Source organism: Vulpes vulpes, chromosome 1, assembly GCF_048418805.1.
Source record: "Vulpes vulpes isolate BD-2025 chromosome 1, VulVul3, whole genome shotgun sequence".
Lineage (NCBI taxonomy): Eukaryota > Metazoa > Chordata > Mammalia > Carnivora > Canidae > Vulpes > Vulpes vulpes.
In genome coordinates, this window is record NC_132780.1 from 23,844,712 (window position 1) to 23,871,809 (window position 27,098).

Consider the following 27,098-nt stretch of genomic DNA (forward strand, 5'->3'; position numbering starts at 1 on the left):
CTTGATTCACCATGAAAAGTATTTTTCTTGATACCAAATTCTGGGTCAAAAGCACTCTTCTTCCAGCATTATTCTGCCTTCTAGCCTCCAGGGTTTCTGATGAGATCCAATAGTGTTCTAATTGTTTCCCCCTGTTAGGTTAGGGGAGCATATTTCTCTTGCTGCTTTCAGCATGTCTTCTTTCTCTTCAGTTTTCAGGGCTTTGACTACACCATGTCTTGATGTGAATACTTTTGGGTTTATGGGGCATAGGGTTCCCTCGGCTTATTGAATCTATAGGTGCTCATGTACTGCCAAACTTAGGAAGTTTTCAGCCATTATTTCTCTGAATACTTGTTCAGTCCTGTCGTTCCTTCTAGTTCTCCCAAAATTCAGTGACAGAATATTAAACTTCTGTTAATAGCCCACTGAACCTTCAGACTGTTCATTTTATTCAATTTTTTTAAAAAAATTCTCTTCTGTCCAGAATAGTAGTTTCTATTGCTCTATCTTCCAGTCAATGCGAACACAATTCTGTCATTGTAACCATCCACTGTGTTTTGTATTCTAGTCTTGTATTTATGAGTTTTAAATTTTTCATTGGATTCTTGATATCCATTCCTTTGCTGAGGCTTCCTATTTTCATTTATTTCTTTTGTGTTTATAATTGCCCCATGGAAAAATTTTATTATGCTGCTTTATGCACTGCCAGATTAAAAAAAAGTTTTTTTTTAAGTAGGCTCCATCCTGGGGAGCCAAACATGGGGCTGGAACTCCCTATCCTGAGATCAAGACCTGACCTGAGATCAAGAGTTGGATGCTTAACAGACTGAGCCACCCAGGCACCCCTCTGTCAGATAACTTTAATATTTCTGTCATCTTGGTGTTCATATGTATTGTCTTTTTTCATTCAGCTAAAGATCTTCCCCATTGTTGATATGATGACTAATTTTCAATTATAACTTGGATGTGAAAATAAAAACCCATACTTGGATGTGTTAGGTCCTGAGACTCTGGTTCTTATTTAAGTCATCTATTTTAGATGACTTTGTTCGACAACACACTGGCAGGGGGAAAAGGCACTGGTGGGAGAAGTCTAAGCTCCCAGTTCAGCTGCACTGTCACAGAGGTCAGGATTCCTCAACACTGCAGGGGTGAGGGGCAAGATAAGAGAGTTCCTACACTCTTGTAAGCCTCAACGGGTACCTCCCTGGCCTCCAAGAATAAGGGTGCCTTATTACTGCTCCTGTGGCCTCATAGATACCTCAGCGGCATGGTGGGACTATGGGGCTTCATTACCCCTGGGTGTTGGTGAGGGGAGGAATGCCTTGTTACTACTGCCTGGTAGGAATGGAAGTCCAGGCTCCCACGTGGTCTTACTCATAGTACTGGGCAGAGGGGCTTCTTACTGCCTAAGGAGGGTAAACGTCCCAGCTCACTGTGTTTGTTTCTCTGAAACCACGATGGTCGTAGCCGTCTGAGGCTCTGACAAAAGTCTAGGCTTCCCACTTGGTCTTTGCTGGTGGGAGTGCCAGTGGGGCCATAGTTTCTTCTGTTGTGTTCAGCTGGAGTAGAACAGATACTGTCTAGAAGTTTTCTGTCTTGCTAGGGTGCACCTTTCCTGGTCCTCTGTCTAAAGAGGAATTTTGTTTGAGCGTTTTGTCTGCACTAGGCATTTCCAGGTTGCTGGTTCCTTTAGCTCCAAGTCTGGGATACATGAGGCAAAAAGAAAAATCAGCCTTCTTCCCTCCCCCTTGAAAAGTCCTATGATATTTGTTTTTATATATCCTACCCAGGGTGTTTGGTTGTATGCTGAGGGAAGAATAGGGAAAAGTATGTCTTTTCTTATCTTCCTGGAAGTGCAAGTCCAATCATTTACTTTTGTGGATTCCTTCCGATGGCAATTAGACAGAAAGTTATATGATTTTACTAATTCTCTTATAATAGCCTCAAAGACATTCAAAGGTTTAACTAAAAAGTAAAGTACAAGCCATGGATTCATTTACTCTTACCTTGCTCGCTGCCATTTGTATAAATGTTAAGATTGACATATGCACAAACAGGACCAGGCAGGGATGATCCTCTGGTGAGTGTAATTTCCAGGGCAGAACCCTTTAACTGAGCACATGAGAGTATGTGACTGAGTAATTGCAGCATCGACCACAGTGTCACCAACTAACAGCAACTACTTTTCATACCAAGAGTTCCATACAATTCTAAGAGCATATTCACTCTCATCATGAAATAGGCAAAGCTATGACTTTTCCCTTCATGTTTCTCTTTGCACCTTGTTCTTTTAAAAATACACAAAACAGAAAATGAAACCACCTTGTACCTTGCCCCACTGAAAAGCCCAACAGTGACACCCAGCCCCTGCCTGTTGGTATAATCTGCCCCCCAGAAAGGAGTGAGACAAGGGGTAAATGATGGAGTCAATGAATAATACAGAAAAGAACTCCCTCCCTTGTTATAAATGACCTATTTCTGAATTATGGCCAGTATCTTCCATGTTTTGGTATTAGATTTTCATAGTTGCGTCTAAAATGTGCCAATAGGAAATGGAACTGTAATTTTATGTACGACCTACTACCAGAAAAGTTAGTTGCTCAAGTCAACTGCTCAAGTCAGCCACAGGATCCACAATAGTAACCTCTCTGGTTTTAGGTAAAGTAGGCCCATGGCCCCTGGTCCCCTGACAGTATTCCCCAGGAGAACAGCTCCACCATCCCTGCCTCTACTCCCTGACACCCCTCCCGGGCCCCACCTGTACCCCAGCACAGAGGATGACACCAATCAATACTGGGGGCAGAATATCAAAGGGTCACCCCATCAACAATATAAAATCTAACCTTAAGTCTCTTCACAGCTCAACAGAACCCAGAACTTACCGGCATTTCTTCTTGAATAATGATTTTATCGGACACTGGAACTGGATACGGTTTCAAGGGAGCTTTTATGGTGGCAAATATGAACTCCATGTGGCTTTCGATAACGTTATTCAGATACTTCCCTTCAGACTTTGCTTTATAATAAACTGTTATTTCATCAGTCGGAACCAGATTGCACTGAAAGCACATACAGAAAATTTTAAAGGGAAACACATTTGTTAATCAAAATGTATAGTGCTGAACAGAGCTGACACTCCTGTGCTCCTGCCCAATGTTCCTCAGAAACAAAGGAGTGACTGAGCAAAAAAGCACTCCCCACTCCCGAAGCTCTGAACTGAGGCAGAGCTTACACGCATCCCGTCACCAGCTGGAGTGGACTCCTGCGACCTGGAACTGCAGGTCTCAGACACCCAGCCTGAGGAGGACCGGTGGCAGGTGCAGGAGCCCCTCCTCAGGGTTGAGGGGTGGGAGCTACTGGCTCCCTCTCCTGGTGGGCAGGCAAGAGGCCTGTGCACCTGCCCTGGGTCCCAGCTCCCTTGTGAGGAAGAACCACCCTTTTGTCCAGATCCAACAATGTCTCCCTGAGCTAGGAGCCCTTCCTCAAATACCCACTGCCATCTCCAACATTCTGTGCCTTTCAGGAGGCACATCCAGATGATGATTCTGTAGAAACCCTGAAGAACTGACAGAGGTGGACAAGGCATAGGTTGGCTGAAAGCTCCTGGTTGGAGAAACAAAAGAGCCACGTCCAGTTTGCGGTGAATGAGAAGGGAGTGGAAGGGGCCTACTTTTCCTGCAGAGCACAATGGGAACGGACCGCAGATGAGTGGCTAATTTTCATTATTCAATTACAATGGTTTACTACCTGCCTCTCCTGTCCTCCCCCACAACCAAAAAACCAAACAAAACTCCCAATTAGCTTGTTTTTAACGGGACAAACTCACCTTTTTGCGAAGTTTCTGGATGCGATTGATGACCTCCCGAGCCACTCCTTCATCTACCATTGACTGGTCGGGGGTGACATCTAAGAGAACCAAAGCCTGTAGGAATGAACAGTGCACAGCATGACAATCAAACAAGGAGGAATGGTTCTCTTAAACTCAGCAAAATGGTCTAGGAGTCAAATTCTGAGAAGTCTGTCATGTAACACTATTTATTCATCCAAATGAGCAAAGGAGATAAAGTTAAACTAGTTTTATTATGGTTCAGGTGCTTCTTTGTAAAGAGTTATTTCTTCCACCAGGACTGGTCCAGCGCCTCCTTTTCTTTGCAGGTGCCACTCAAGGAGATGTGGGAGTGAGTCTCCCGTGGAACTGCTCATCTGTGTGATGAGGAGTCCAGCAGTCACTGCCCTTGCAGGAAGTGGGGTCAAGGGCTGCACAGCTCGTCACGATGGGCTTGATGGTCCATCAGTGTGAATCAAGAATCAAGAATCAAGACATGCAGTCCTTCTACAAGGACTACAACAAGTTTGACAGGACTTAAAACACATCTCTTGACTTCGCCTACTTCCTACGCCATCTGTGGTGAAGGATGTCGATGACGATGTGGTATCACAGCCGGCACAGAGAAGGATACACTTGTAAATCAAGCACCAGTCCCACAGACGTTTCTGAGAAAACTTTATCAGGAAGGTGAACAACTTGATCCACTTCACGGCGGCAAGGTAGGACAGAGCCCCCCCAGCCTTTAGAACATGAACCATGTCAGCAATCTCAGAAGACTAGGATACTTCTTTCAGGGACTCTTCATGCTGGCCGCCATCAGGGTACATACACATTCTCCTGGCCTCCTCTCCTAGCTTCTTCCCTGGTGGCTCCTCATGCTGTCTGCTCACATGGAGCTTGGCCTACATCTAATTCAAGCCACTGTGAAAGGCTTGAGCAGTCTGAGGAGGCTGGCCTTCCTCACATGGTAGTCGCCATGTCCCCTGCACATGGCCTGTTACCCACAGAGGGGCTTCCACAAGCTCCGCAACTCCCACCCTGCAGATCTTATGAACTGTCTGCCCAGAGAAGGCTGGTCAAGAGCAGAGAGAGATACTCTGACCCATCACAACAAAAAGCGCTGGCCCTAGGATCCAGAACTGCTACACATCCTCCTCTAGGGCATCCTTCCTTCACCTGTCTCCACGCCAGGATTTGGAAAGGAGCTCTTTGCTCATTTCTACCAGATAACCTGTGAGGCACAAGAGTAAGAACTAGCTTACTTCACTGTCTCTATGACTGGCTCATTCCTTGAAGGGTAGGGTTACATCTTGTTCATTTCTGTAGGGCCCAATACATGGGACAATTACAGGCAGAAGCCATAAAATGTCTATTTACACACATGCTAAAAATGTGCACGTTAAGAGCAAACAATGAAGTAATTTGACAAAGCCCATCTAAAATGAATACCTAGTTTATTTACTCTGAGATAAGCTGTCAACACTCAGGAAAGGCACAGGTAAATACTTTTTCCTCTTCTGTTACCTTCTGGTAAAGAAACGGGGTAGGAAAGAGACATACCTGGGCATCTGAGTGTGCTTCATACTGCGTCGTCCCTCCTGTTGTCTGATCAAAGGTGTACATGAGACGGATGTCCTCTTCATGCAGCTCATGGCCTTCGACAACAATGGTCCCTGTTGGAGAAGCAACTGCCACTGTCAGCCAGTCCCTCTGTGTCCTCCTCCTCACACCAACCACCTGCAGTACCATCATCCCAAATCTTAAAACTTCACCACATCAAGTTGTAGAGACTTGGAGGGGTCATGTTCTCCTGACTCACGTCATCATTGCAGTCAAAGATGCAATAGACTTCCTACACTTCCGCACACTGCCTTGAAGACAATTAAATCATTGCCAACATCTACCCATGTAAACAGGCACCCAGGTCCAAAGGCATATGCCCCAAGATGATGTATCCCCAACATAAACACAGAGTAGGATGATGCACGGAAGAAGGCAGGCTCAACAGTCCAGGAAGACTCAGGCTCTCCCCTCACTGGCTGTAGGACCTTGGTGCTCCACTGTCTGCTGAGCAGAGTGGGGAAGAGGATGAAGTAAGCAGTGTCAAGGTCTGGGTGCCATCCTCCCACAGTAGGCAGAATGCATGAAGAGTGGGAGATGCAATTTTCCCAGATTTCAGGGAAGCCTGCTGCAGTCACCCACAATGATCTTGGTCCCTGAGCACTGGGCTGTCATTTTGACTACGTCACTCTGTTCTGAAAACTACTCTGCTTTTCATCAGCATAGAAATCCATTCAGAAAGTAGTTTAGAGGGACACCTGGGTGGCTCAGTGGTTGAGCATCTGCCTTTGGCTCAGGATATGACCCCGGGGTCCTGGGATGGAGTCCTACATCAGGCCCCCCACAGGGATCTGCTTCTCCCTCTGTCTGCCTTTCTGTGTCTCTTATGAATAAATAAAATCTTAAAAACAAAAACAAAAAAAGTAATGACTCAAGTTTTAGTCACTAGCTTATATTTTATCAAAAAAGAATATGGGGCCTCTATGGGACATTTTTCCCAATTACCCATAAGCATTCATCTGAATTCTGAGTCCTTCCATCTCTCCTCATGACTTTTAATCTCGGAAGGAGCCCAGGCAATCAAACACCTCGTGCCCCAAGATGGCTGCACGAGGTCAAGCAGCCGTAGCAAGACCCAAGTTCTACTCGTGGCAGAGCTGAGAATTCCTGGGCACCTGCAAAGTCCCCCGAAGGAAAGGACAGGGGCGAAGTCCGCTTTGCTAACCTCCTTCTGTTGTCCTAGACTTTTCCTTCGGGGCACGTAACAAAACTACCACTGTTTCCACAAATCCTCAATGGGGGGTTAGGACGATGTCTGTCGCACTCATTTCTGGGTTCCCAATGCCAGCCAAACATGAGGGCTTTACAAAGTATTTTCTAAATTAGTCCAAATCCAGTCTTGCTCAAATAAGAGACCAAACTATGAATTCTTGATGTCTTAGAGAAATCATGTTAAGTTCTGTACAGTTCTCCCTAGAAGCAGCTCCAAACCTATTGCTAAGTTCCTTTCTCAAAATCTACTTTTAATCTTTTCTGTCAAATGTATTCCGGTCTTCATTCACACAACTCTAAAAACCATCATGTTTTTTCTTCACAAGCAATGACCTTGATACCAGGGGCTCTGCTCTCCCTCTCACTAGGGTAGTTTCTACGCTTCTATGAGCAGGTGCAGGTTCAGTGTAACCGAAGGTCGACCCACCTGGTTCAGTCATTCTACCTAGAAATTCAGCCCAAAGGAATTGATTCCACAGAACAGTGACGTGTGAAAATGCTCACTGCCGTACTACTGCCAATAGTAGAAGAATGGAAACAATCCAAAGAGCCAACATGCATCCCCACGAAGGAAAACCATTGCAATAGTTCTCAAAAGAGCTCTTTACAGACTAATGATGCATACAGAGTAAAAATTATAAAATAATAAAGTGAATGTGGAATATAAAAATATAGGCATGAAAAACACATTTACAATTACAGTGTGGTCTCCACTTTGTGAAGCTGCGCTTAGTGACTGCATACCAGAATTTTTAGGTTGCCCAGCACCAGCAGAGACTAGGCACTCAGTCTGCAGTAAATGGATGGGTGATGGCTCAGGGATCATTTTCAGCCTTTCCTTTTTCTACATTATCAAAATTACGTTATAAACTTTTTTATAACCAGAAGAGGCTGTGACAATGTAGGTCAAGCAGGAGCCCAGGGGTGAGGTACGCCAGGTGGGGGCCACGGACGGTGCGGGCAGGGCAGACACCCACCACTCTCCTGGAAGCGCTCCAGCTCCTCACTGCTCAGCTGCTTGATGGCCGCCATGACTGCCCGGAAGGCTCCCTTCAGACGCTTCCCTAGGACCATGTGATCAGGTTCTGCCCTGAGGCGAATGCCATACTTGTTTTTATCTGTAGACAAGGTAACCTCCCGAACATTCAATTCCTGTAATTGGTAGCCAAGATGAAAGAGCAAGTGGGAGATGAAAACACGCGTCCACAAAAACTTGCATGCAAACGTTGCTGAAAACATTAGTCACAACAGTCAAAAAGTGGAACCACCTTAATGTCCACCAACTGGGAAAGTATAAACATGTCATCTATCCATACAAGGGAATATTACTTAGCGAAATAAAGGAATGAGGCTCCGACACAGGCTATACCATGAATGACCCTTGGTGTCACGTGAAGGAAGCCAGCCTCAAAAGACCACTTGCTGTCGGGTTCTGTTTACATGTAATATCCAGAGCATGTGGTTGCCAGGGCATGGAGGGCTCTTGAAGGCAAAAATGGCATGTGAATGCTAATGGGTACTGGGCTTCTTTTTGGGGTGATGACAATATCATAAAATTTTAATGCCTGTACAACTCTATAAATAAATAACTTAAAGATATTTCTTGTCCCAGGACACCTGGGTGGCTCAGTGGTTGAGTGTTTGCCTTTGGCTCAGGGCATGATCCTACGGTCCTGAGATCGAGTCCGACATCAGGCTCCCTGCTTCTCCCTCTGCCTGTGTCTCTGCCTCTCTGTGTGTCTCTCATGAATAAATAAAATCTTAAAAAAAAAAAAATCTTTCTTGTCCAGAGCATTCAAGACAATTGAGCAAAACTCAATTAAGAAGATTCTAGACTTAGAGGAACATCTGGGTGGCTCAGTTGGTTAAGGGTCTGACTCTTGGTTTTGGCTCAAGTCCTGATCTCAGAGTCGTGAGATCCAGCCACACTCAGCGGGGAGTCTGCCCACAGGCTCCACACTCAGCGGGGAGTCTGCCTGAGACTCTCTTTCCCTCTGCCCCTCCTTCACCCTCTAAGTAAATAAAATCTTAATAACAAAAATGAAACACTGTCAGGTCAAAAAATGCAAGTTGAAGACTATAAACATGGCCCTCTTTAGCACAAAGACAATGGCATGTGCACTGACATGTATACGTGTGTGTGTGTGTGTGTGTGTGTGTGTGTACGCACAGCACTCCAACAGCCTGGTAGGGAACGCCTCATGAACATCCCCAGGCTGGGTAGGTGGGAAGGGACTCACCCTGTACCCGATGCCGGAGTGTATCGGGTACACTGCTCACAACCAACGCCCGCCCACTTGTTACTTGATAATTTGAAGGAATAGTTTTTTGGGTAATTATCAAAGGGTACTTTGGAGAAGGTAAGTGGATGAAGATGCTCAGTGACCCAACCAAGGTAAAGAAATCCACTGATCTTGGAATTGCTTTTAGACAATTACAATTACATTGTAAAAATGCAAAACCCCATGCTGACTCTGAGCAATGTGTGAGATTCCGTGGACAGTTAGGTACGTGGAGCTGCTGATGTATGGGAGGAAGAGTGCCAGCCCTGATGATGTTCTCAAAGACAGACATCTATTCAGATGAAACAGATGAACCAGCACTCTTACCTCAATGATATACTTCTCCAGAGACCTGATCTCATGAAGAGCTTCCGGATCCTGATGGATAACCACGATTTCTTTCAAAGGATACTAGGAGGAAGGGGACAAGGAGTTTACCAAGCAGCCAACCCTTGAAACTGCATGAAAGGAAAATGTTGCATGTTTTATTCAAATCTAAAGCTCCAGACTGCTCAGGCTTACCCAGCACTAAGTCTTTCACATCCTATAGTAGAACAAAAACCAATGTCCTTCCTGGAAGTGCTCTCTTTTAAGAAAATATTCCAAAGGTCTGATTATTTGGGCCTGTGCACAGAAAATATGATAAGGCATCAAACCTTTATTGGAATGGTTCTGCGGTCTCGAATCACTCGTCCCAGTTCAATCACAGACTGCATCCGAGACACCGCGCTCTCCGTGCTCTTGTCAATCAGCTCCTCTCTGGTGGCAGAGGTGGGGTGTGAGGGAGTCCCCAGGGGAGGCCAGTGACAGGCCTCCAGTGACAGTCCCCAGTGACAGGCATACAGAGTGAGGAGGGGAGGCTGGTGGGGAGGCTGATTCTTACCGAACGTGGGGCAGCATGAGGTAGTGGATGCTCTGTGTGTCCTTGTCCTGGACAGAAACAGGGTCGATAAGCAGCTTTAGATTCTGGTACATCAATTCGGTGAGGAAAGGTGTATAGGGGGCCTGCATGAGGACAGAGGGAGGCATGTCATTCACACACAGCCATTGCTAACTGACCTCAGGGAGAGGAAAACCGCAGCTCTGCACGCACGTGTGGGGACGTGCCTGTATTCCACACGCCATCGGGAGACAAATGGCCTTTCTGAACTTGGTGGGAGGGACCCTGTGTGGCACAGCAGCAGAGGTACAGCCAGGGCCCCAGTGCATCCCTCAGGGAATCTGTAATCAAAACAGGAGCCTGGCCATGACCAAATATCCTCACACCTCAGAAACCTTGTCGCCGAGCTGGGGGAAATGCTTCCTAGGGTGAAGGGGAGTGAGGTCAGATTCCTGCTCATGTGTGATCAGGGAGCGAAGGGAAGGATCACACCATCAGGCTGGAGCAGCAGTGACAGGACACAGGGAACCCAAACTGGCACCTTCACTTGTGTATCACTGAGTATTTCAATTGGTAGGAACACGTTCCAAGTAAAACATCATTTGTGATGTGTTTGTTTGGTTAGACACACTTTCAGGAGCCTCCCTGTTACATCAGCAGGAGCCACATAAAGACGAGGCACATGCTCACAGGGAGCTGTGGCTCTGCCGTCTCGAGGCCAGCACGCTGGCCCAAAGTGCTCTATAGTGGTGGACAGGAAGAGCCAGCTCTGGCAGCACATCTCTCTTAGCCCTTACTGACATAGAGGAGACACAAGATTTCTGGATGGGGCTAGAGATTTAGGTTGTTTGATGATTCCCTCTACGTCTGGGTCTGTGAGATGAGCCCAGACTAGCCTCAGACCGAGGGCACTGCCGCAATGGCTTACCATCAGTCTGCACAGAGACAGCAGGACACTGAACAAGGTCTCCAGGGCCGTAACACAGTCCTCCACCCCGTTTTCACCCTAGTGAAGGAGACCGTGAGAATCTGGTCAGGTGAATGAAGAGCGGTGGCCCAGAGAGCACAGTGCACAGGCTGGCAGAGGTGGATAGGCAGGAGGCTGGCGTGGGTCCTGCGCTCCCCACCTCTGAGGGCCTGGAGGCTGTGCACATGCAACACATGCAGACGGTTACAAACAGGAAGTTTAAATTACTTTTAAAAAAAAAAACATATATACTGTGTTTTTAAGAAATAACGACACTAATTCATCATAGGAAAAACACTAGTAAAGGTTATAAATTAGAGAAGTCAACCATAGTGGAGTTCCAGACACAGGTGATGTGAACCGTGTAGAGCGAGCAGTGAGCCCCTCTGCACATGGGTGTGTGGTGTGTGATCTATTTTAACAAAAATGAAATCACTGTTTTGTGAAGGGCTTTCATCATTCACCCATTGGGTGTAGACTGGCAGGCAGGGGCTCCATCACTTGGCCCACCCCAGAGGGCAACTGTCTGCACATACTGGCCTTCTAGAGGACGACACAAGGGGCCCCTCCTGAGATCACAGCCAGCCCTGCTGACATCTGTATGAGTTTACATGAGTTTCTTCTGTGTTTTAAGAGAATCTGTGGAGCTGAGTCCTGTATGGCCCTGAGACTCTCACTCCAGCAGGACATGTCCTGAGCTGTCTTGAAGGTTTGCAAGTGGACTTCTAGAACGTACAGGCTCCTATCTATCAAATGGTGATAAATACAGCTTATGTACAATGTGAAAAGGAGAAGGAGAAAGAGCTTCAGAACGCAGAGCATTTGGAAAGCCTCTGTTCTCTCGACAGTCACCCTCCCACAGTCCTGCTGCTCCCAGCAGCAGCCTTTGGGCACTCACCTTCAACCTTCTGCGGTTCATCCTGACGTACCAGTTGGTGAGGACATCCACAAACTTGACCAGGCGAGGTACCACGGTATACAGCCTGTAGGCTGAGAACAATGACCAGGCGGTGAGAACAGCTGAGCATATTGGGGCAGCAAGGGCCCTGCCACCTCAGGGGAGGCAGGAAGAATCAAAGCCACATCGCACTGACGGCATTGCCCAAGGTGTGCTACGTGGCTGTCAAGGTGTCCAGGCATGCACACCACCACCCTGTGAGTGCCTACAGGCTCCCGTGATCAATGAGGAAAACAGAAGCCCAGGACCCAGAGTGGGGAGGCCCAGGCTGCATGCCGCACGGCTCCCTGTGGCCGTTTCCTGGTGTGGTGCGGGGAGGCAGCACCACCAAAGCCCTATTTCCTTGCACCGGGCTGCCCTGAATATCTGCGAGGACATGCTAAATGCATCGACACCCCTGAGGGTGAAGCACAGCACAGGCCAGGGCTTTCCAAGCAGAGCCACTTTGCCAATGTGAGGATAGTCCGGCTGACCCATGGGGCAGGTGGACCCCAACCCCCTCCAGAGAAAGCCCGGCCCAGCTGTCAGAAGAATGGGCTCCCCAGAGGCTATAGAACAGGAAAGACAGCTGGGATGGGTGGTAGAGGACAGACATGTGGGCTTCTGAGGAACCCAGGGGGTGATCAGGAAGGGGTGTTCAGCCGGTCTTGTTGAAGCTGTGGGCCTATTTTTAGGATTCCCCATCCACCTCTCTGTTAACTGATACTTCCCATTACATACACACCCCAAAACCAAGAATGAGACCAACAATTACCAACAAATATAACTTGTATTGATAAGTGTTCAGTGACCAGGCCTCTGGTCCAGACCTCCGTGACGAGAAGCCACCAAGGCAGAGGGCAGCTCACCAAGACCAGAATCAAGGCGCCAGCGGCCTGGCCTCAAGGAGACAGGTGACTTCCAGGACTCATCATGCCCCTCACCTTCTAGGAGGCCAGAGCTCCCTGTGCTTAGGTGTCGACCCTTGGAGGGCACACCGAGGCCTCACAGCATGGCTGCTGGGCTCCCTGACGAGAACTGCAGACCCCCAGGTCCTCAGAACCCTGAGGGCTTGAGGGACAGAGCTGGCAGGCCATGGCACCGGGAACCCTGCAGAGGCCGTGGACACAACGGCTGCTTGACCTCTGGTTCCCAGGGAGACAGACCCCAGCCGGCACACATGTGCTCAGGCATGGCTAGGCCCTGCTGTCCCCAGGTGTCCTTGGATAGTACCCACCGTAAGGAACAGAGTAGGTGGGTTAAAACCCTGGAAGCCCATGTGGTGCCTGTGGCACGCGGGGTGAGGCTGAGACCAGTATGTTTCTGCAAGTCTTAACGAAAATAACATTTGAAAGGTTGAAAGGAACAACCAATAACCTACTGCTCTATATCTCTCAAAATGTCTATAAAACTTCCTGTGTTTAAAAAAAAAAAAAAACATGGATAAATATGAAAAGCAATTAGAGGAGAGCTCTTCTTTCCAGGAGGACAGTCCAGGAGAGTCATACCTGCCATTTCCGTCTCAAAGAACCCAACCAGCGACTGCATGCAGGACAGGACCCACCGGTCTGTGATGTTAGCGCTTTCTCTAGCTGTGTTCTCGTTGTAGATGAATTCCATTTCTTCTTCCTGGAAAGTGACAATTATTGCATCGATCTGCACACTTAGGGGAAATTACTGTATAGAAATGAACACTTCAAATCACATCACCCAAAAGTAGGCCCCCAGAGCAATCCACAAGACCCTGGACCTCACTGGCAATTTAAATTTCTAATTCTCAGCAACACTTTCTAAATAAGCTTTAAACGGGATATTAAGTCCCCAGTTAATGAATTGCATTTTTACTGAACTAAATAGAATTTAGGAAAAAATTATTTCTCTGTACCAAACAGTGATTACAAGTTGAGAAATACTCCAAAATCTTTTCAATGCAGGGTTTAGTCACTTTAAACCTGATGAAGGAAAGCTAGTGAGGCTGCTAGGATGGGATGATTGCCTATAGACTGAACACACACACTTGGAATTAACGTCTCTGCTAAAATTGTCCATTTTACCCAGAATGCTCTGTCAGACTGGCATTTCCTTTACAAAACCCTCCTTGGGCTGAAGGTGTGCCTCACGTCCCCTCATGCAGCAGCAACGCCAGGCTGACGGGACTGCAGCCCTGATCCAAGCATGCTGATGGAGCTGGCCTCTGGCCCCCACACCCCTGCTTGTGCTCCCAAGCCCCACACGAACAGAGGCCCACTTGGCCAGGAGGTGGCAACAACAGGGGCAGGAGCGATACCAGGGCCCAGGGAGAAGCCTGCGGTGGGAGAGGAGCAGAGATATTCACAGCTTAGGCCTCCAGCCAATTTCCGGAAAGGAATAAGGTTGCATGATGTAAGGGATGCGTGGTACTGGGGTCTGACCCCAGGGGAGCCCTGAGAACAGAGGCAGGGCAGCCTCCCAGGCCAGGACTCAAGTGCACACACACCACAACCCTCGTTTCCCTGACGACCCAGTGGAATGTCTCTCACTTTCAGAGTCTGGACCGAGATGCCCCCTCAGAGCACTGCGTGCAGCAGCCTCACCCTACCCCCACCAGCCCTGGCTCCATGACGGGAGGCAAGTGGGGCAATGAACGAACCTCCAATGCGGCTCTTCTGTAGGGGATGCATGACAGCCCCCAGTGGCTCTGAGCCCTACCCAAAGGGACTGCTTGTCACGCCCCCATGGAGCAATGACCTGAGCAAACCCACTTGACCCACACCTTCTGCAGCCTCAGCACGTTCTGGATGAAGAAACGGTAGGCGTTGTACCAAGGGAGCAGCACATCCTTCAGGACATCACGCACACCCTCCTCCTTAAATCGCAGGTTTTCTGCTCTCACCACTGGGGAGTTGATCAGATATAATCTGAATGAGGAAAAACGTTAAATAGAAGAGGAATATACAGATTAAAACAAGTACTATTACTAGATTTGTTGATACTGAAAACACCAAAATCAGCATTTTTTTAATATAAAAGGAGAGAATTATGAATACTCTTCTTATGGTCAATGTAAAACTGACAGAACTCTTACTCTGTGCAAGAGACCAGCGGATACTAAGGGGAGACCTAACCTCATATGGATGGGGCCCCTGAGCAACCAGGAAGCAGGCCCTGTGCTCGTATGCATGCGGGCCTTGGGTGGACCAAGAGGGAGCAGTGCGGACCCCCTCCCAGGACGCCATGCACAGGCACGGGATTCACAGAAGAGCAGCCACCAGTGGGCTCCCAGAAGGAAGAGGTGGGGATGTTGCCAGACATCCTATGGACAGTCCCACTGCGAAGACTTCTCTGGCTCAGGTTGCCGGTGTGCCAGGGGTGGTCTAATAGCTAACTGGGGGGTCAGACACCCTGTGAACTACTCCGGGGCAGCCTGAATGTGCTCAGGCATAGCCCCTGGGTGTGGGTCTTGTGTCTGCCACAGGACAATGCGGAATGAGACCGTGGTGGCTCCTTTCCCCACACTTTGTGGGCATGACCAGGACTAACATTTCAACAATGGCTCACGTTTCTTTAAAATCATTTCAGGGGCAGCCCCGGTGGCTCAGCGGTTTAGCACTGCCTTCCGCCCAGGGCATGATCGTGGGGACCCAGGATCGAGTCCCTCGTCGGGCTCCTTGCATGGGGCCTGCTTCTCCCTCTGCCTGTGCCTCTGCCCCCCTCTCTCTCTTTGTCTTTCATGATTAAATAAATAAAATCTTTAAAAAAAAAAAGCGTTTCAGTATTAATGTTTAATTGCTCTAGCATAAATATGCTCACAGGGCTCTTTTGAGGAGTATGTACAGAAATGAAATAAATGGATGAGATGGTGAGCTGGGGCAGGAGTGAGGCAGAGGCCCAAGTAGCCAGCCTGGGAACAGCACAGGTCTTGGTCCTCACAACACCTCTGGGCTTCCAAGCACTCGTTAGTGAGAAACTGCCTTGTGGATTTGGAGCCAACACCACACCAATGTAACCATCCCCATAACAGACACAGAGCTTGAAAGAGCTAATAATGCTTAGCACTTAGTTCCAAATCTATGGAACACGACTAACAGGAACAGGCGATGCTTACATAAAAAGGATATGAGACACAAGGCAGAGGGCTGGCGTTACCTGAGGGCATCGGCACCGTATTTATGGATGATTGAAAGTGGATCCGGATAATTCTTTTTTCGTTTGCTCATCTTTTGACCATCACTTGAAAAACAAAAGAGAGATGCTGATTGTCTCTTTATATATGGTCCCAGGTTATGTGCAGATTGGGACACAGAATTGCTAGTGGGATTAGACACAGCAACACCCAAGCTTCTCTCTGAACCCCGTGGTGATTCAGCTAAGAACACAGGCTCAGCGGCTATTTCAGAGAAATGAAAACTCACATCAATGCAAAAACTTGTGACGGGAGCTCACAGCTCTATTTACGGTCTGGGCAGTGAGGAGGGATGGAGGACACAGCATCCGGAACCATCCCCAGAGGATCCCACTGAGTGGGAAAGCCCGTCCCTAAGGTCACAGGTCACATACGTGAAATGACAGAACTAGGAGAGAGGGAGCAGGTAGTGGCTGCCAGAGACCAGGGTGACGAAGGACCACACCAGGAACCTGGACTTTGCTGGTAAATACAAGCCAACATGGCAGCACATGAGGATGTGCAAGTGGGCAGTGTCAGGAGGACTGGGGCCGGACAGCCTGGCCCAGTGCTGAACACCGGATTTGAAAAAACCTGATGTTCGGGGCAACCTGAGCAGGCACAGCACATAAGGGCTGTCATAGTCTCCCAGCTGCACGCAAACCTAAATTTAATAACATTTTCAATGAAAAAAAAAAAAAAAAAATGCCGCAGAGCAGACTGTAGAGCCAGACTCTCTGGGTATGAAACACGAATTTACTATCGTTTGCTGTGTGACTTTGATGAAGCTGCTTAATTTTTCTGTCCCTCAAATTCCTCAGATGTCAAACTTGAGCAAGAAAAGAATCCACCTCAACAGTTGTGGGGCTTTGATGAGAAAAGATGCACATCTGCTACAGGGCCTACACGGTGTCGGGGCCATCACCCCTCGGACAGGACACAAGGCATGGTACTCACAGCAATGTCTTTTCTTATTAATTTCCATTTTTACCATTATGACTATAGGCGATAGAAGAAAAAAAAAGACTCCCCATGATCCTGGAGAGCTCTAGAAGCCAGGGTTACAGGCACCCATGTACTTGGTCCAATTCTCAACGACCACTGTAACTTTATCACCAGCACTACCATAGGACGCATGCCTGCCCTGCCCCCGTCAGCCTAGCTGTCCAACTGCCCCTCCCCTGGGGATGAGAAGTGAGTGGCATGGGGTGTGCTGGAGAGGGAGTACAGAGACATAGTGATGGCAGAGTTGGGGTGAGCCCAAGTGCCCGTGCACACAGAGAGTGGCTGCCAGAGCAGAGGGGGCTGGGCTGGGACCAGGACCAGCCTCTACACGACAATGTGCACCTGCCTTGCCAGGACCAGCCCGTTCACAATCACGTTCCTGAAAGGCGGCTGTCCAAAGAGAGCAGTGGCCAGCACCAGCAAGGTGTAAAACCTGGAAAAATCCAAAGAAACATATCAGCGACAAGAGAAAGGGAACGTAAGCATTCCTAGGTTTATTTAATGGACTGAATTTCTACTTCAGATTGGTTACACTTAATTATCCTTTATAGCAAAGGTTCTTAATCTGGTAACACATCAGAATCACCCAGGTGTGCTGAAAAATCACACAGGACCAACCACAAAACAGTCAGGTTAGAAAAAAATAAAATGTGATTTAAAGCAAATGAAGGCCTGGAGTGAGATACTGGCCCCAGCAGCTGAGGACAGTACTGTCTCCTCGCCAGCACTGGCTGGCGGCCACAAGGCAGAGCAGGGACAGGACTGGGCGGCCGGTCAGGACCTCCAGCTACACTGGGCTGGAAATGCAGAGACACATGTGACCTCAGCACAAGGTCACATGGGACAGTCTGATGACAAAACATGCAGAAGACATTCTCACGTTGGACATCAGAAGGCCTGAGTCTGCAGGAGCACGGATGATGTCTCTGCTGTTGCCTTGCTAACTAGCCTGTTCCCTTGAATCTACCACAGCCCTGCAGCCACCCCAGGACGTGGACGGACCGGATAGGTGGGACAGGCAGCCCAAGCGTGACGGAAGGGGAGGCAGGCAGCGAGCACACAGCGACCATGTGAGGACGGTGAACGGCTGGCAGCCATCACCAGTCCTCAGACAGCTTAGGGGCAAGGCATCTGGCCTCCCCTAAGAAGGGTTTTGGACCTGTTCCTAAAAGAAAAATGGGGTGGACACTGAAAATAACACTTTCTGGAACATTAAGGCTGGAATTCAATTTGGGATGTCCACAGCAGGGTGTAAGGAGACAACGACAACAACATTCCTCAGACACTTATGCAACATCACTAATGACAGCGTAGTTAGAACCTGGCCCAGCTGAGCTTCTCATCCACAAGGAGAAAGTACCTCACCTTCCACCTCAGAAAATGAGGGCATCACTTTCACCAGGCACCAGACAAACCAATGCCAAAACGCTCCCCACTGTAGTGTGTCCTTCTTCCCCAGCCTGGATTTTTTGGAATGGTAATTTTATAAAGTTATCTTTAACAGCGGAGTACATTTCCAGTGAACCCTTATGTCAGCATCCAAACCACTGGACATTAAGTACTCATTAAATATTTGCAAATGACTTAAACAGGTCGAGAACGCATACTGGTCTGTATCACTTAATCTTTGAGGATATGAAATCTATTCCAAAATCTCAATAAAATAATGCAAACTCTGAAACCACAGCTTCACTGTAGTGAGAGATCCCAACCCCAAAAAATCTTGAACAGTGCATGGGGCGGTGAGGGGCAGAGGGCAGGAGCAGAGCCTGTCTTGTTTGACACAATCTCTGCAGCACCCAGCTGATAAACGCCATGTGCTCAGGGTGAAATCGAATCAGTAGAATGACTAAAGGAACAAGGAACGTACCATCCTCTCGTCTGGTCAATGCCTTCAGCGATGAAGTCTGCAGGGAACGCATCATCAAACTCCCTTTTGTTTTCAAAAGGATAATGAACTTGAGCATAGGGCATGCTGCCACTCTCGAACCAACAGTCAAACACTTCGGAGATGCGCCGCAACACTCCTTTCCCGCAGTGAGAAGGGATGGTCAGGTGGTCAATACTGAGAACGAAGCAAAGACACTTCTATGAATTTTAACCACAGAAGATCTTACAGTTTAATAGCCAAAAAGAAACACAGCCCGACAAGATGACATACACATCAGCAAACGGGCGTGCTGGCAGCCCCACAGGTCTTCAGAGGTACTGGGAGGGCTCCCCTGGGATTCAGACCCATGTTGCCCCACAGCTGACTCTAGCACAGAGCCCACCTCCCCAGCAGTGCAGGAACCATCAACAGGCAATTAAGGGGATGAGCGGTCGACTTCTGCACACAGCACCGCCACCTGCTCCAGAGACCATGTCGGTGCTCTCTGAAGGGCAGGACGGGTGTGACCCCAGCGCTCACAAACTGACCTCTCCCTGTGGAGATCGGAGACCTTTGCTCCCGTCAGTTCTTCCAGTTCTGCCACCGACCCGATGCAGACTACCTGTCAGGGCAAAGTTGAAGGGCAAGGGAACCTCAGAGCCAAAGACCACACAGCTTTTGTCTATGCAACACTCATGCTCAGCTCGGAAACCTCTGACCTTCAGGACAGGTGTCACCAATGTGGCTCACACTCACCTGAGACTGCAGGTCACCGAAGGGGTGAGTGGGCTCCACTATTCCACACCTGCCACTGTCTTAGGAGTCCCTACTCAGAGAGGACCTCATGACATCTCCAGACGCATACCTGCCGAGAGCTTACTAGGCTCAAATCTCTGCCCAGTGTAACCAGGGTAAGTGAGATGCCTAGACTGTGATTCTGAGACATCTCAGCGTCTTCCTGGCACATGAATTTGGCTCTTTAATCTGGAATCTTTCCAAATCAAAGCTAGAACTAAATGACTGTGCATGGACTGGATCAAACCAGTGAGATCACAAGACATCACTCAGGGTTACACTCAGGCAAGAAGGCTGCCCTCTGTGCCGCTGGGGCCTGACAGGGTTGACATGCTGGCAGCCTGAGTAGGAGCTGCGGTGGGTTCTTGCCCAGGGCGCCTATCAGCTCAGGAACATAACATCCTCAGCCCTTCCTCTTCGGTCCTGAAAGGTCTGACTCTGCAGATTCCTGGCCACCCTCCATGTCCCTGTGCCCTAAGTGTGTCTGTGCTGGACAGAGGCTGCATGGCGTACATCTAGACCCATACACGTATTTATACACACAGCCACTTGATTTTACAAATTCAAGGTTGGCAATGCTTTGGTAATGTTTTTTATCTGCTACAAGGAGGGTTTCACATGATATGACTCAGTGCAGGTCTGATCATCAGTTCCTCACAAGGAGAGAAAATGGGGTGAGCAACAGAAGAAAAACAATTCAACCTGTGGATTTCCCTGAGAAAAATACAAACTGCATTCTTTCAGAGGGAGATTTACAAAAGTTATATTTAATGAAAATAAAGTAAAATTAAACCCCCAAACAAATTCTTATTTATACAATTCTAGGAAGGAATAAAGAGAAACAGATGAAATAAGAAAGGAGCAAAGAAAGAACTAATCCACATGCACTAACGAAGTGTTTCAGCCAAAATCAACACGAGAACACATGGCCCCTGTCTCACCTCCTCGAAGTCATCGCTGACCCACAGGGGGATGGGCGTGCCCCAGTATCTGTTTCTGGAAACTGCCCAGTCACGTGCATCTTTCAGCCAATTTCCAAATCGCTTTTCTCGCACGAACTCTGGGACCCTGCAATAAACAGGTCAGACGGCCACCCCGAGACGTTAGTAAGTAAACCTGTGGAGATCCACATGACTCTCTGTGTACTCTGTGGGCTGACGCTGCCCTGGATGCTGTGCTCACTCCTGCGGAGACAGCACAGAAAGCTCACAGCGCTGCCTCTATCTGAATTCACCTGCTCTGGAACAAGAACCCCACAGCACACATGCTCCCCTGTACTGCTCCCTGGTGAGGGGATGGCCGCAGCCCTTGGCCAGTCACTGCGATCCAGCCAGCCTGCCTCATGCAGACTCGTCTTTCAGGGCATCCACACAACACTGCTTTCATGGACGCTCATGAGTAGGGCTTCTGTCCCTACATGACAGGCTGGGCTATGAGTGGCTGGTTGGTGGCTGCCTCGTCAGGTTCCTGGGTGGTCCACGTGGTAGCCTTCACCCTGTAGCCCCCTTCCCTCCATGCCCCTCCCCCAAGGTTTCAAATGCCTGGGACTAGTCATAGCTTAATCTGTGAGGTTCAGCTCTGCAGGAAATCCTTCCAAGCAGCAGCTGAGGTCGGGCACCCCAGTGGTGCCCCGAATTATAAAGGTCAGTTTATGGGTCTGCACCCTCACAAGGCCACAGCCTAATAGTCTACCTCCTGCACTTCACACAGTAGGGCAACTGAAGAACTTCCAAGGAATAAAAAATGAAAAACTGTTTTCTTGAGCAATCAGGATCAATCTGCTAGAAAGTATAGAAAACCTACAGCTCATGGGGCACCTGGGTGGCTCAGTTGGTTAAGTTTCCGACTCCTGATTTCAGTACAGGTTGTGATCTCAGGGTTGTGAGAGGGAGCCCCGTGTCGGGCTGGGTGCTCAGTCTGTGCAGTCTGCTTAAGATTATCTCCCTGTCCTCCCCTCCTCATGCTTGCTCTTTCTCAAAACAGACAAAAAGAAAGAAAGCTATAGTTCATAATCCTTTCCTTTTATTGCCCCCAGATTCTCCCTATTCTTCGAAAACAAATACAGTGTTTAAGTCAGGCTGGGTTCTTGTGGAAGTAGGAAGCAGTGATTGAAACTGTTTTCTGTGATATGCAGCTTCAGCCTTCCTTCCTTCAGCCCTGCAGGCTGGAGTAACCCCTCCCTGCGGGTCACATCCTAGCTGAGAGAGGCTCCTGTGCCCGCAATGCCCATCAGCATGGTCTACGACTCAGCACACATCAAAAGCAGTAAGTACAAATGGCTTCTGTAGGTATAATAAAAAATGAACATTTATCCTGAAAATGACTGTTATTTAAAGCTAACAGAAAACAGAAATCCTCCCTCCGCAGGCCTTATCATAGGAAGGATGCTACTTCTCTCATGTAATATTTAAATTATTTTGTGGTCCCGATAACACAGAATAAAAAATAGCTTTAGAGCACACAATGGAAGATGGCTATTATAGTTATTATGAGCTTGCAAGTGTAAGCCAGTGCCCCCTAAGCAGGGGACAGGACACTGAAGACACACATCTTGCTGCTCACCAGTAACACAGGTCGTTGTTCTGCAGGAGTTGGTCCACCATGTGTTCCACGCGCACGAACCAGCTAGGCACAGCCTTGTAAATCAGGGGAGTATCTGACCTGGAGGAGCAGAAGTGCAGGGCACGGCTGGTCAGACGGAGGCACACGGGCACCCATGGCAACACCAACTTTTAGTTTCTTACTGATGCCACCACCACGACCACCACCTCTTTGGCCTTCTGCTAATACTCTTTTTCCTTTCCTTTTTTTTTTTTTTTTTTTTTGCTAATATTAATGCCTATGTCCTTGGCACTGGTCATAACACCAAGGTAAAAACCATAAAAGAACAAGAAAGAAAGTATAGTTCTGCTGGCGTATGACAGGTGTCTAAGAAATGACGTCAGCATCAGCAATGAGGCAATGTGGGAAGAAGCTTGATACCACCGAGCATTCCACTTCCATGCCTGTCGGCATGGCAAGGTCTTGGAATCTAACTTGTGTCATGTTCTCTCTCTTGCCAGGTTCCAGCACAAAATTTTAGAGATATGTCTCATCCTAAAGAAATGTGGCCCCAACATAAAACATTTGTACATGTTGACACTTCTCAGACAAGTGTTGAGGAAAACAGTAAGCGTACATTCATGGACTCAAGAGGGCAGGCTGCCAACACTAGCCCTACAGGGTACAAATGGGAGGGGAACCACAGACGGACAGAAGGGGCACATGCACTATGCATCCCCCACAGGCTGCAAACTCGAGCTGGGGGTCTTCACTTTGTCTCACCTCCAGCAGAACGGGTAGCTGTGAGTGAGGGTGCTGGCAATGAGAAGCCGGCCTCTTTCCTTCAGGGTCCTGATTATGTTTTTGTCAGCATCCTGTTAAAAAAAAAAAAAATCTAGCCATTAAAATTTCCTGCGAAACTTAGTAACACAAGATAATTAAGTGTATCATTGCAATCTGATATTCTGATGTCTCTACCATAAATAAAAGGTAGAAATCACACATGGATTATAAAATACTCAGTCTACATTTTAGGTACACTCTAAGTTTTGGTGTTGAATAAGCACTTCCATACCATGTGAGGTAGTGAGGTCTTCCAGCAGCGACGGCCCTGAAGCCACAGAAGCTGCTTCAGTGCCTGGTTTCACAGATTCCTGCCTGTGAAACTACAGCGTGCTCCTCTGAAGACACTACACCCTTCAGGATAATACCTATCTTTTCTGGTTATATGTGCCAAGGCAAAACAAAAAGAAAAACCACTTCTTAGGAAAAAAAATACAGATACTGGAATCTACTTAATAAAAAGCTGATTAAAGAAAGACACGTGATGACAGAGACACAGACCTTCACATACTGTCCCATGAAATCTGTCACTTCTGCTGTGAAACAGCCTGAGGCATCCACAGGGCAAACAGGGGGAGAGTCTTTCTGAATGATGTTGAAGTCCATACAGACCCGATAGTCGTCCTGGGGAGAAAGGAAATGAGATAGGAGTGTGGGTGGTGATAGATTTACAAGAAAATGCTTCAGTATTCTGACACAGAACTGTAATCAACTTTAATTATCCTCTTAGCTGAAGTTAATTCAGGATCATTTGGACAATCCTGGAGCCTTACAGTTGGACAGGGATTACATCATCTCCCTAGCCATTACCTCACAGACCCCTATATACAGCAGGGCATCCACTAAGGGAGGAGTAAGATGACACACATGTATCCGTGGTGAACACAGACACAAAAATGCTCAATATTCACAAACTCCACTCAACACTATAGTAAAAGAATCATTCACCACAATCAAGTGGGATTCAATCTGGGGATGCAAGAATGGTTCAGTATCCTATCAATCAACATGATATATACCTCATTAACAAAATGAAAGGTAAAAACCGTATGATCCCCTCAATAGATACAGAAAAAGCATTCCACAAAATTCAACACCCACCTGTGAAAAAAAACAAAGTGGGTTGAGGGGGACATACCTCAACATAACTGAGGCCATATATGAAAAATCCACATACAACTAACATTATAATAAAATGGTGAAAAACTGACAGCTCTTCCTAAGATCAGAAACAAGACAAGGATGTCCATCCACTTCCACCACTTCTATTCATCACAGCACTGAAGTCCTAGCCACAGAAGCCAAACAACAACAAAAAATGAGATATCCATATTGGTAAGAAAGAAGTTAAACTGCCACTTGGCAGATGACATGATGACTACAGAAAACTCTAAAGACTCCACCAGGGCAGCCCCGGTGGCGCAGCGGTTTAGCACTGCCTGCAGCCCGGGGTTTGATCCTGGGGACCCTGGATCGAGTCCCACATCAGGCTCCCTGCATGGAGCTTGCTTCTCCCTCTGCCTGTGCCTGTGCCTCTCTCTCTCTCTGTGTGTGTGTGTCTCTATGAATAAATAAATAAAATCATTAAAAAAAAAAAAGACTCCACCAAAACAACTATTAGAATGAAATCAGTAAAGTTGCAGGATGCAGAATTAATATACCTATTCTATCTAAATCAACCTAACGACAGCCTTAATTTCTCATTACTATTTTTCGACTCCCGATCAGCACCCTTGCTAGCACTCACAACATGACTTTACCACTCATGTTAATAGCAAGCCAATTCCACCTATCAAAAGAACCTTTAACTCGAAAATCTGATATTTCTATACACTAATAATGTAGTAGAGAAATTAGGAAAGCAATCCCATTTATAATTGTACCAAAGGTAACAAAATACCTACAAATAAACAACCAAGGAGGTGAAAGACCTGTACTCTGAAAACTATGTTATTGATAAAAGAAATTAAAGATAACACAAAGAAATCAAAGAAATGGAAAGACATTCCATACTCATAGACTGAAAGAACGAAATAGTTAAAATGTCCATACTACCTAAAGCAATCTACAGAGTTAATGCAATCCCTATCAAAACATCAACAGCGTTTTTCATAGAACTAGAACAAATAATATTAAAATTTGCTTGAACCACAAAAGATATCAAATAGCCAAGGAAATCTTGAGAAAGAACAAAGCTGGAGGTGTCACAACCCCAGATTTCAAGGTATTCTACAAAGTCGTACTAATCAAAACAGCATGGTACAGGCACAAAAATAGACTCAGATCCAGGCAACAGAATAGAGAGCCCAGAAACAAAGCTGTGCTTATATGGTCAATTAATCTATGACAAAGCAGGAAGAAATATACGAAAGGGAAAAGCCAGTCTCTTTATTTTATTTTATTTTTTTTAAATTTTATTTTATTTATTTATGATAGGCACACAGTGAGAGAGAGAGAGGCAGAGACACAGGCAGAGGGAGAAGCAGGCTCCATGCACCGGGAGCCTGACGTGGGATTCGATCCCGAGTCTCCAGGATCGCGCCCTGGGCCAAAGGCAGGCGCCAAACCGCTGCGCCACCCAGGGATCCCAGCCAGTCTCTTTAATAAATGGTATTGGGAAAACACGACAGCCACATGCAGAAGAGAGTGAAACCGGACCACTTTCTTACACTATGCACAAAAGTAAAGTCAAAATGTATTTAAGACCTAAAGGTGAGACCTGAAACCATAAAACTCCTAAAGGAAAAAGACCGTAATCTCTTGAACAACAGCCATGGCAACATTTATACAGCTATGTCTCCCCGGTCAAGGGATTCAAAAGCAAGGAAACCATAAACAAAATAAAAGGCAGCCTACTCAATGGGAAGAGATATTTGCAAATAACATATCTGATTAAGGGTTAGTATCTAAAATATATAAAGAACTTATATAACTCAATTCCAAAAAAGCAAACAATCCTATTAAAAAATGGGGACCTGAAGAAACATTTTTCCAAAGAAGACATTCAGATGCCAACAGACATGTGAAAATGTGCTCAACATCACTCATTAGGGAAATGCAAATCTGAATCATAATGAGATATCACCTTACACCTCTCAGGATGGCTAGAATTAAGATGATAAGAAATGATAAGTGCTAGGGAGGATGAAGAGAAAAAGAAACCGTTGTGCACTGTTGGTGGGAATGTAAATTGATGCGATCACTCAAGAAATCACCATGGAGATTCCTCAAAAAATTAAAAACAGAAATATCATGCAGTCTAGCAAATCCAGTCCTATTCACCCGAAGAAAATGAAAATACTAATTAAAAATGTATATTGCACCCCCATGTTTACTGCAGCATGATTTACAATAGCCACGATACGGAAGCAGCCCACATGTCCAACAGATGAATGGATAAAGAAGATGTAGTGTATATGTACAATGGAATATTACTCAGCCATCAAAAGGAATGAGACCTCACCATGCCTGACAACACGGATGGAACCAGAGGGTTATGTTAAATGAAATAAATCAAACACAAATATCATGATTTCACTCACATGCGGAGCCTAAAAAAACAAACAAAAAAAAACAAACAAAAAAAGAAGAACATATCCAGTATATGACAAATTCATTTTAATAGGAAAACCTAAATCACAATCAAAACCAGGAAGTTTTCTTTTTATTATTTACTACCAGTGTAGTTAGGAATGACTAACATCTGGCTAGTACAGTATTATCAAGAATGCTTCCATCACTTGAACACTGGACAGGTATTAGGCGATACCAAGGAAGAGTTCACTTTATTGGGTACAACAATGGCAAGGTGCCAGTATTAAAAATAAAAGTCCTAACCAGGAATAGATGTGTACAGAAGCACCTGCAGATGAAGACTGTGATGTTGAGAATTTGTTTCAAAACCCTCAGACCAAGATGGAGAAGGTGTGGGGGAAGAGGAGAAGGAAGACAGAAGAATCAGAATTCCCAAATGCTGATAATTAGTGCAGCTGGAAGATGTGAACCTAAGATTTATTCCAGTATCTCTTTACTTCTGTGTATATTTAAAGATATTCATATTAAAAATCTCTGCAGAAGTTACATATGAAAGCAAAATGATGGAGTTAGTCGGTCCCTGGTGGGTGTTTTAGTCATATACAAATTACATCCAAAGGATTGCATTTTTAGAAAAATTACTCTGGGTGAAATTTA

General features: G+C 46.8%; 1 protein-coding gene across 3 annotated transcripts in view; it reads right to left on the bottom strand.

Moving 5' to 3' along the window:
* Positions 1 to 27,098, bottom strand: part of IARS1 (isoleucyl-tRNA synthetase 1) — a 68,761-nt gene that overhangs the window by 12,563 nt on the left and 29,100 nt on the right. For 2 of the 3 annotated variants that reach the window (XM_025984486.2, XM_072760520.1), the window contains exons 11-30: positions 23,409 to 23,531; positions 22,848 to 22,939; positions 22,086 to 22,184; positions 20,465 to 20,591; positions 19,277 to 19,350; positions 18,729 to 18,923; positions 17,205 to 17,291; positions 15,838 to 15,921; positions 14,465 to 14,609; positions 13,221 to 13,341; positions 11,674 to 11,765; positions 10,737 to 10,814; positions 9,812 to 9,933; positions 9,585 to 9,687; positions 9,256 to 9,339; positions 7,624 to 7,798; positions 5,375 to 5,487; positions 3,812 to 3,907; positions 2,868 to 3,044; positions 1,992 to 2,097 (exon numbers count right to left, since the gene is read on the bottom strand). In XM_025984486.2, coding sequence (XP_025840271.1) covers positions 1,992 to 2,097; positions 2,868 to 3,044; positions 3,812 to 3,907; positions 5,375 to 5,487; positions 7,624 to 7,798; positions 9,256 to 9,339; positions 9,585 to 9,687; positions 9,812 to 9,933; positions 10,737 to 10,814; positions 11,674 to 11,765; positions 13,221 to 13,341; positions 14,465 to 14,609; positions 15,838 to 15,921; positions 17,205 to 17,291; positions 18,729 to 18,923; positions 19,277 to 19,350; positions 20,465 to 20,591; positions 22,086 to 22,184; positions 22,848 to 22,939; positions 23,409 to 23,531 — 2,293 coding nt within the window. Of the gene's footprint in view, positions 1 to 77; positions 2,098 to 2,867; positions 3,045 to 3,811; positions 3,908 to 5,374; positions 5,488 to 7,623; positions 7,799 to 9,255; positions 9,340 to 9,584; positions 9,688 to 9,811; positions 9,934 to 10,736; positions 10,815 to 11,673; positions 11,766 to 13,220; positions 13,342 to 14,464; positions 14,610 to 15,837; positions 15,922 to 17,204; positions 17,292 to 18,728; positions 18,924 to 19,276; positions 19,351 to 20,464; positions 20,592 to 22,085; positions 22,185 to 22,847; positions 22,940 to 23,408; positions 23,532 to 27,098 lie in introns of all 3 variants that reach the window. The other variant, XR_012001945.1, reaches the window with a different exon arrangement.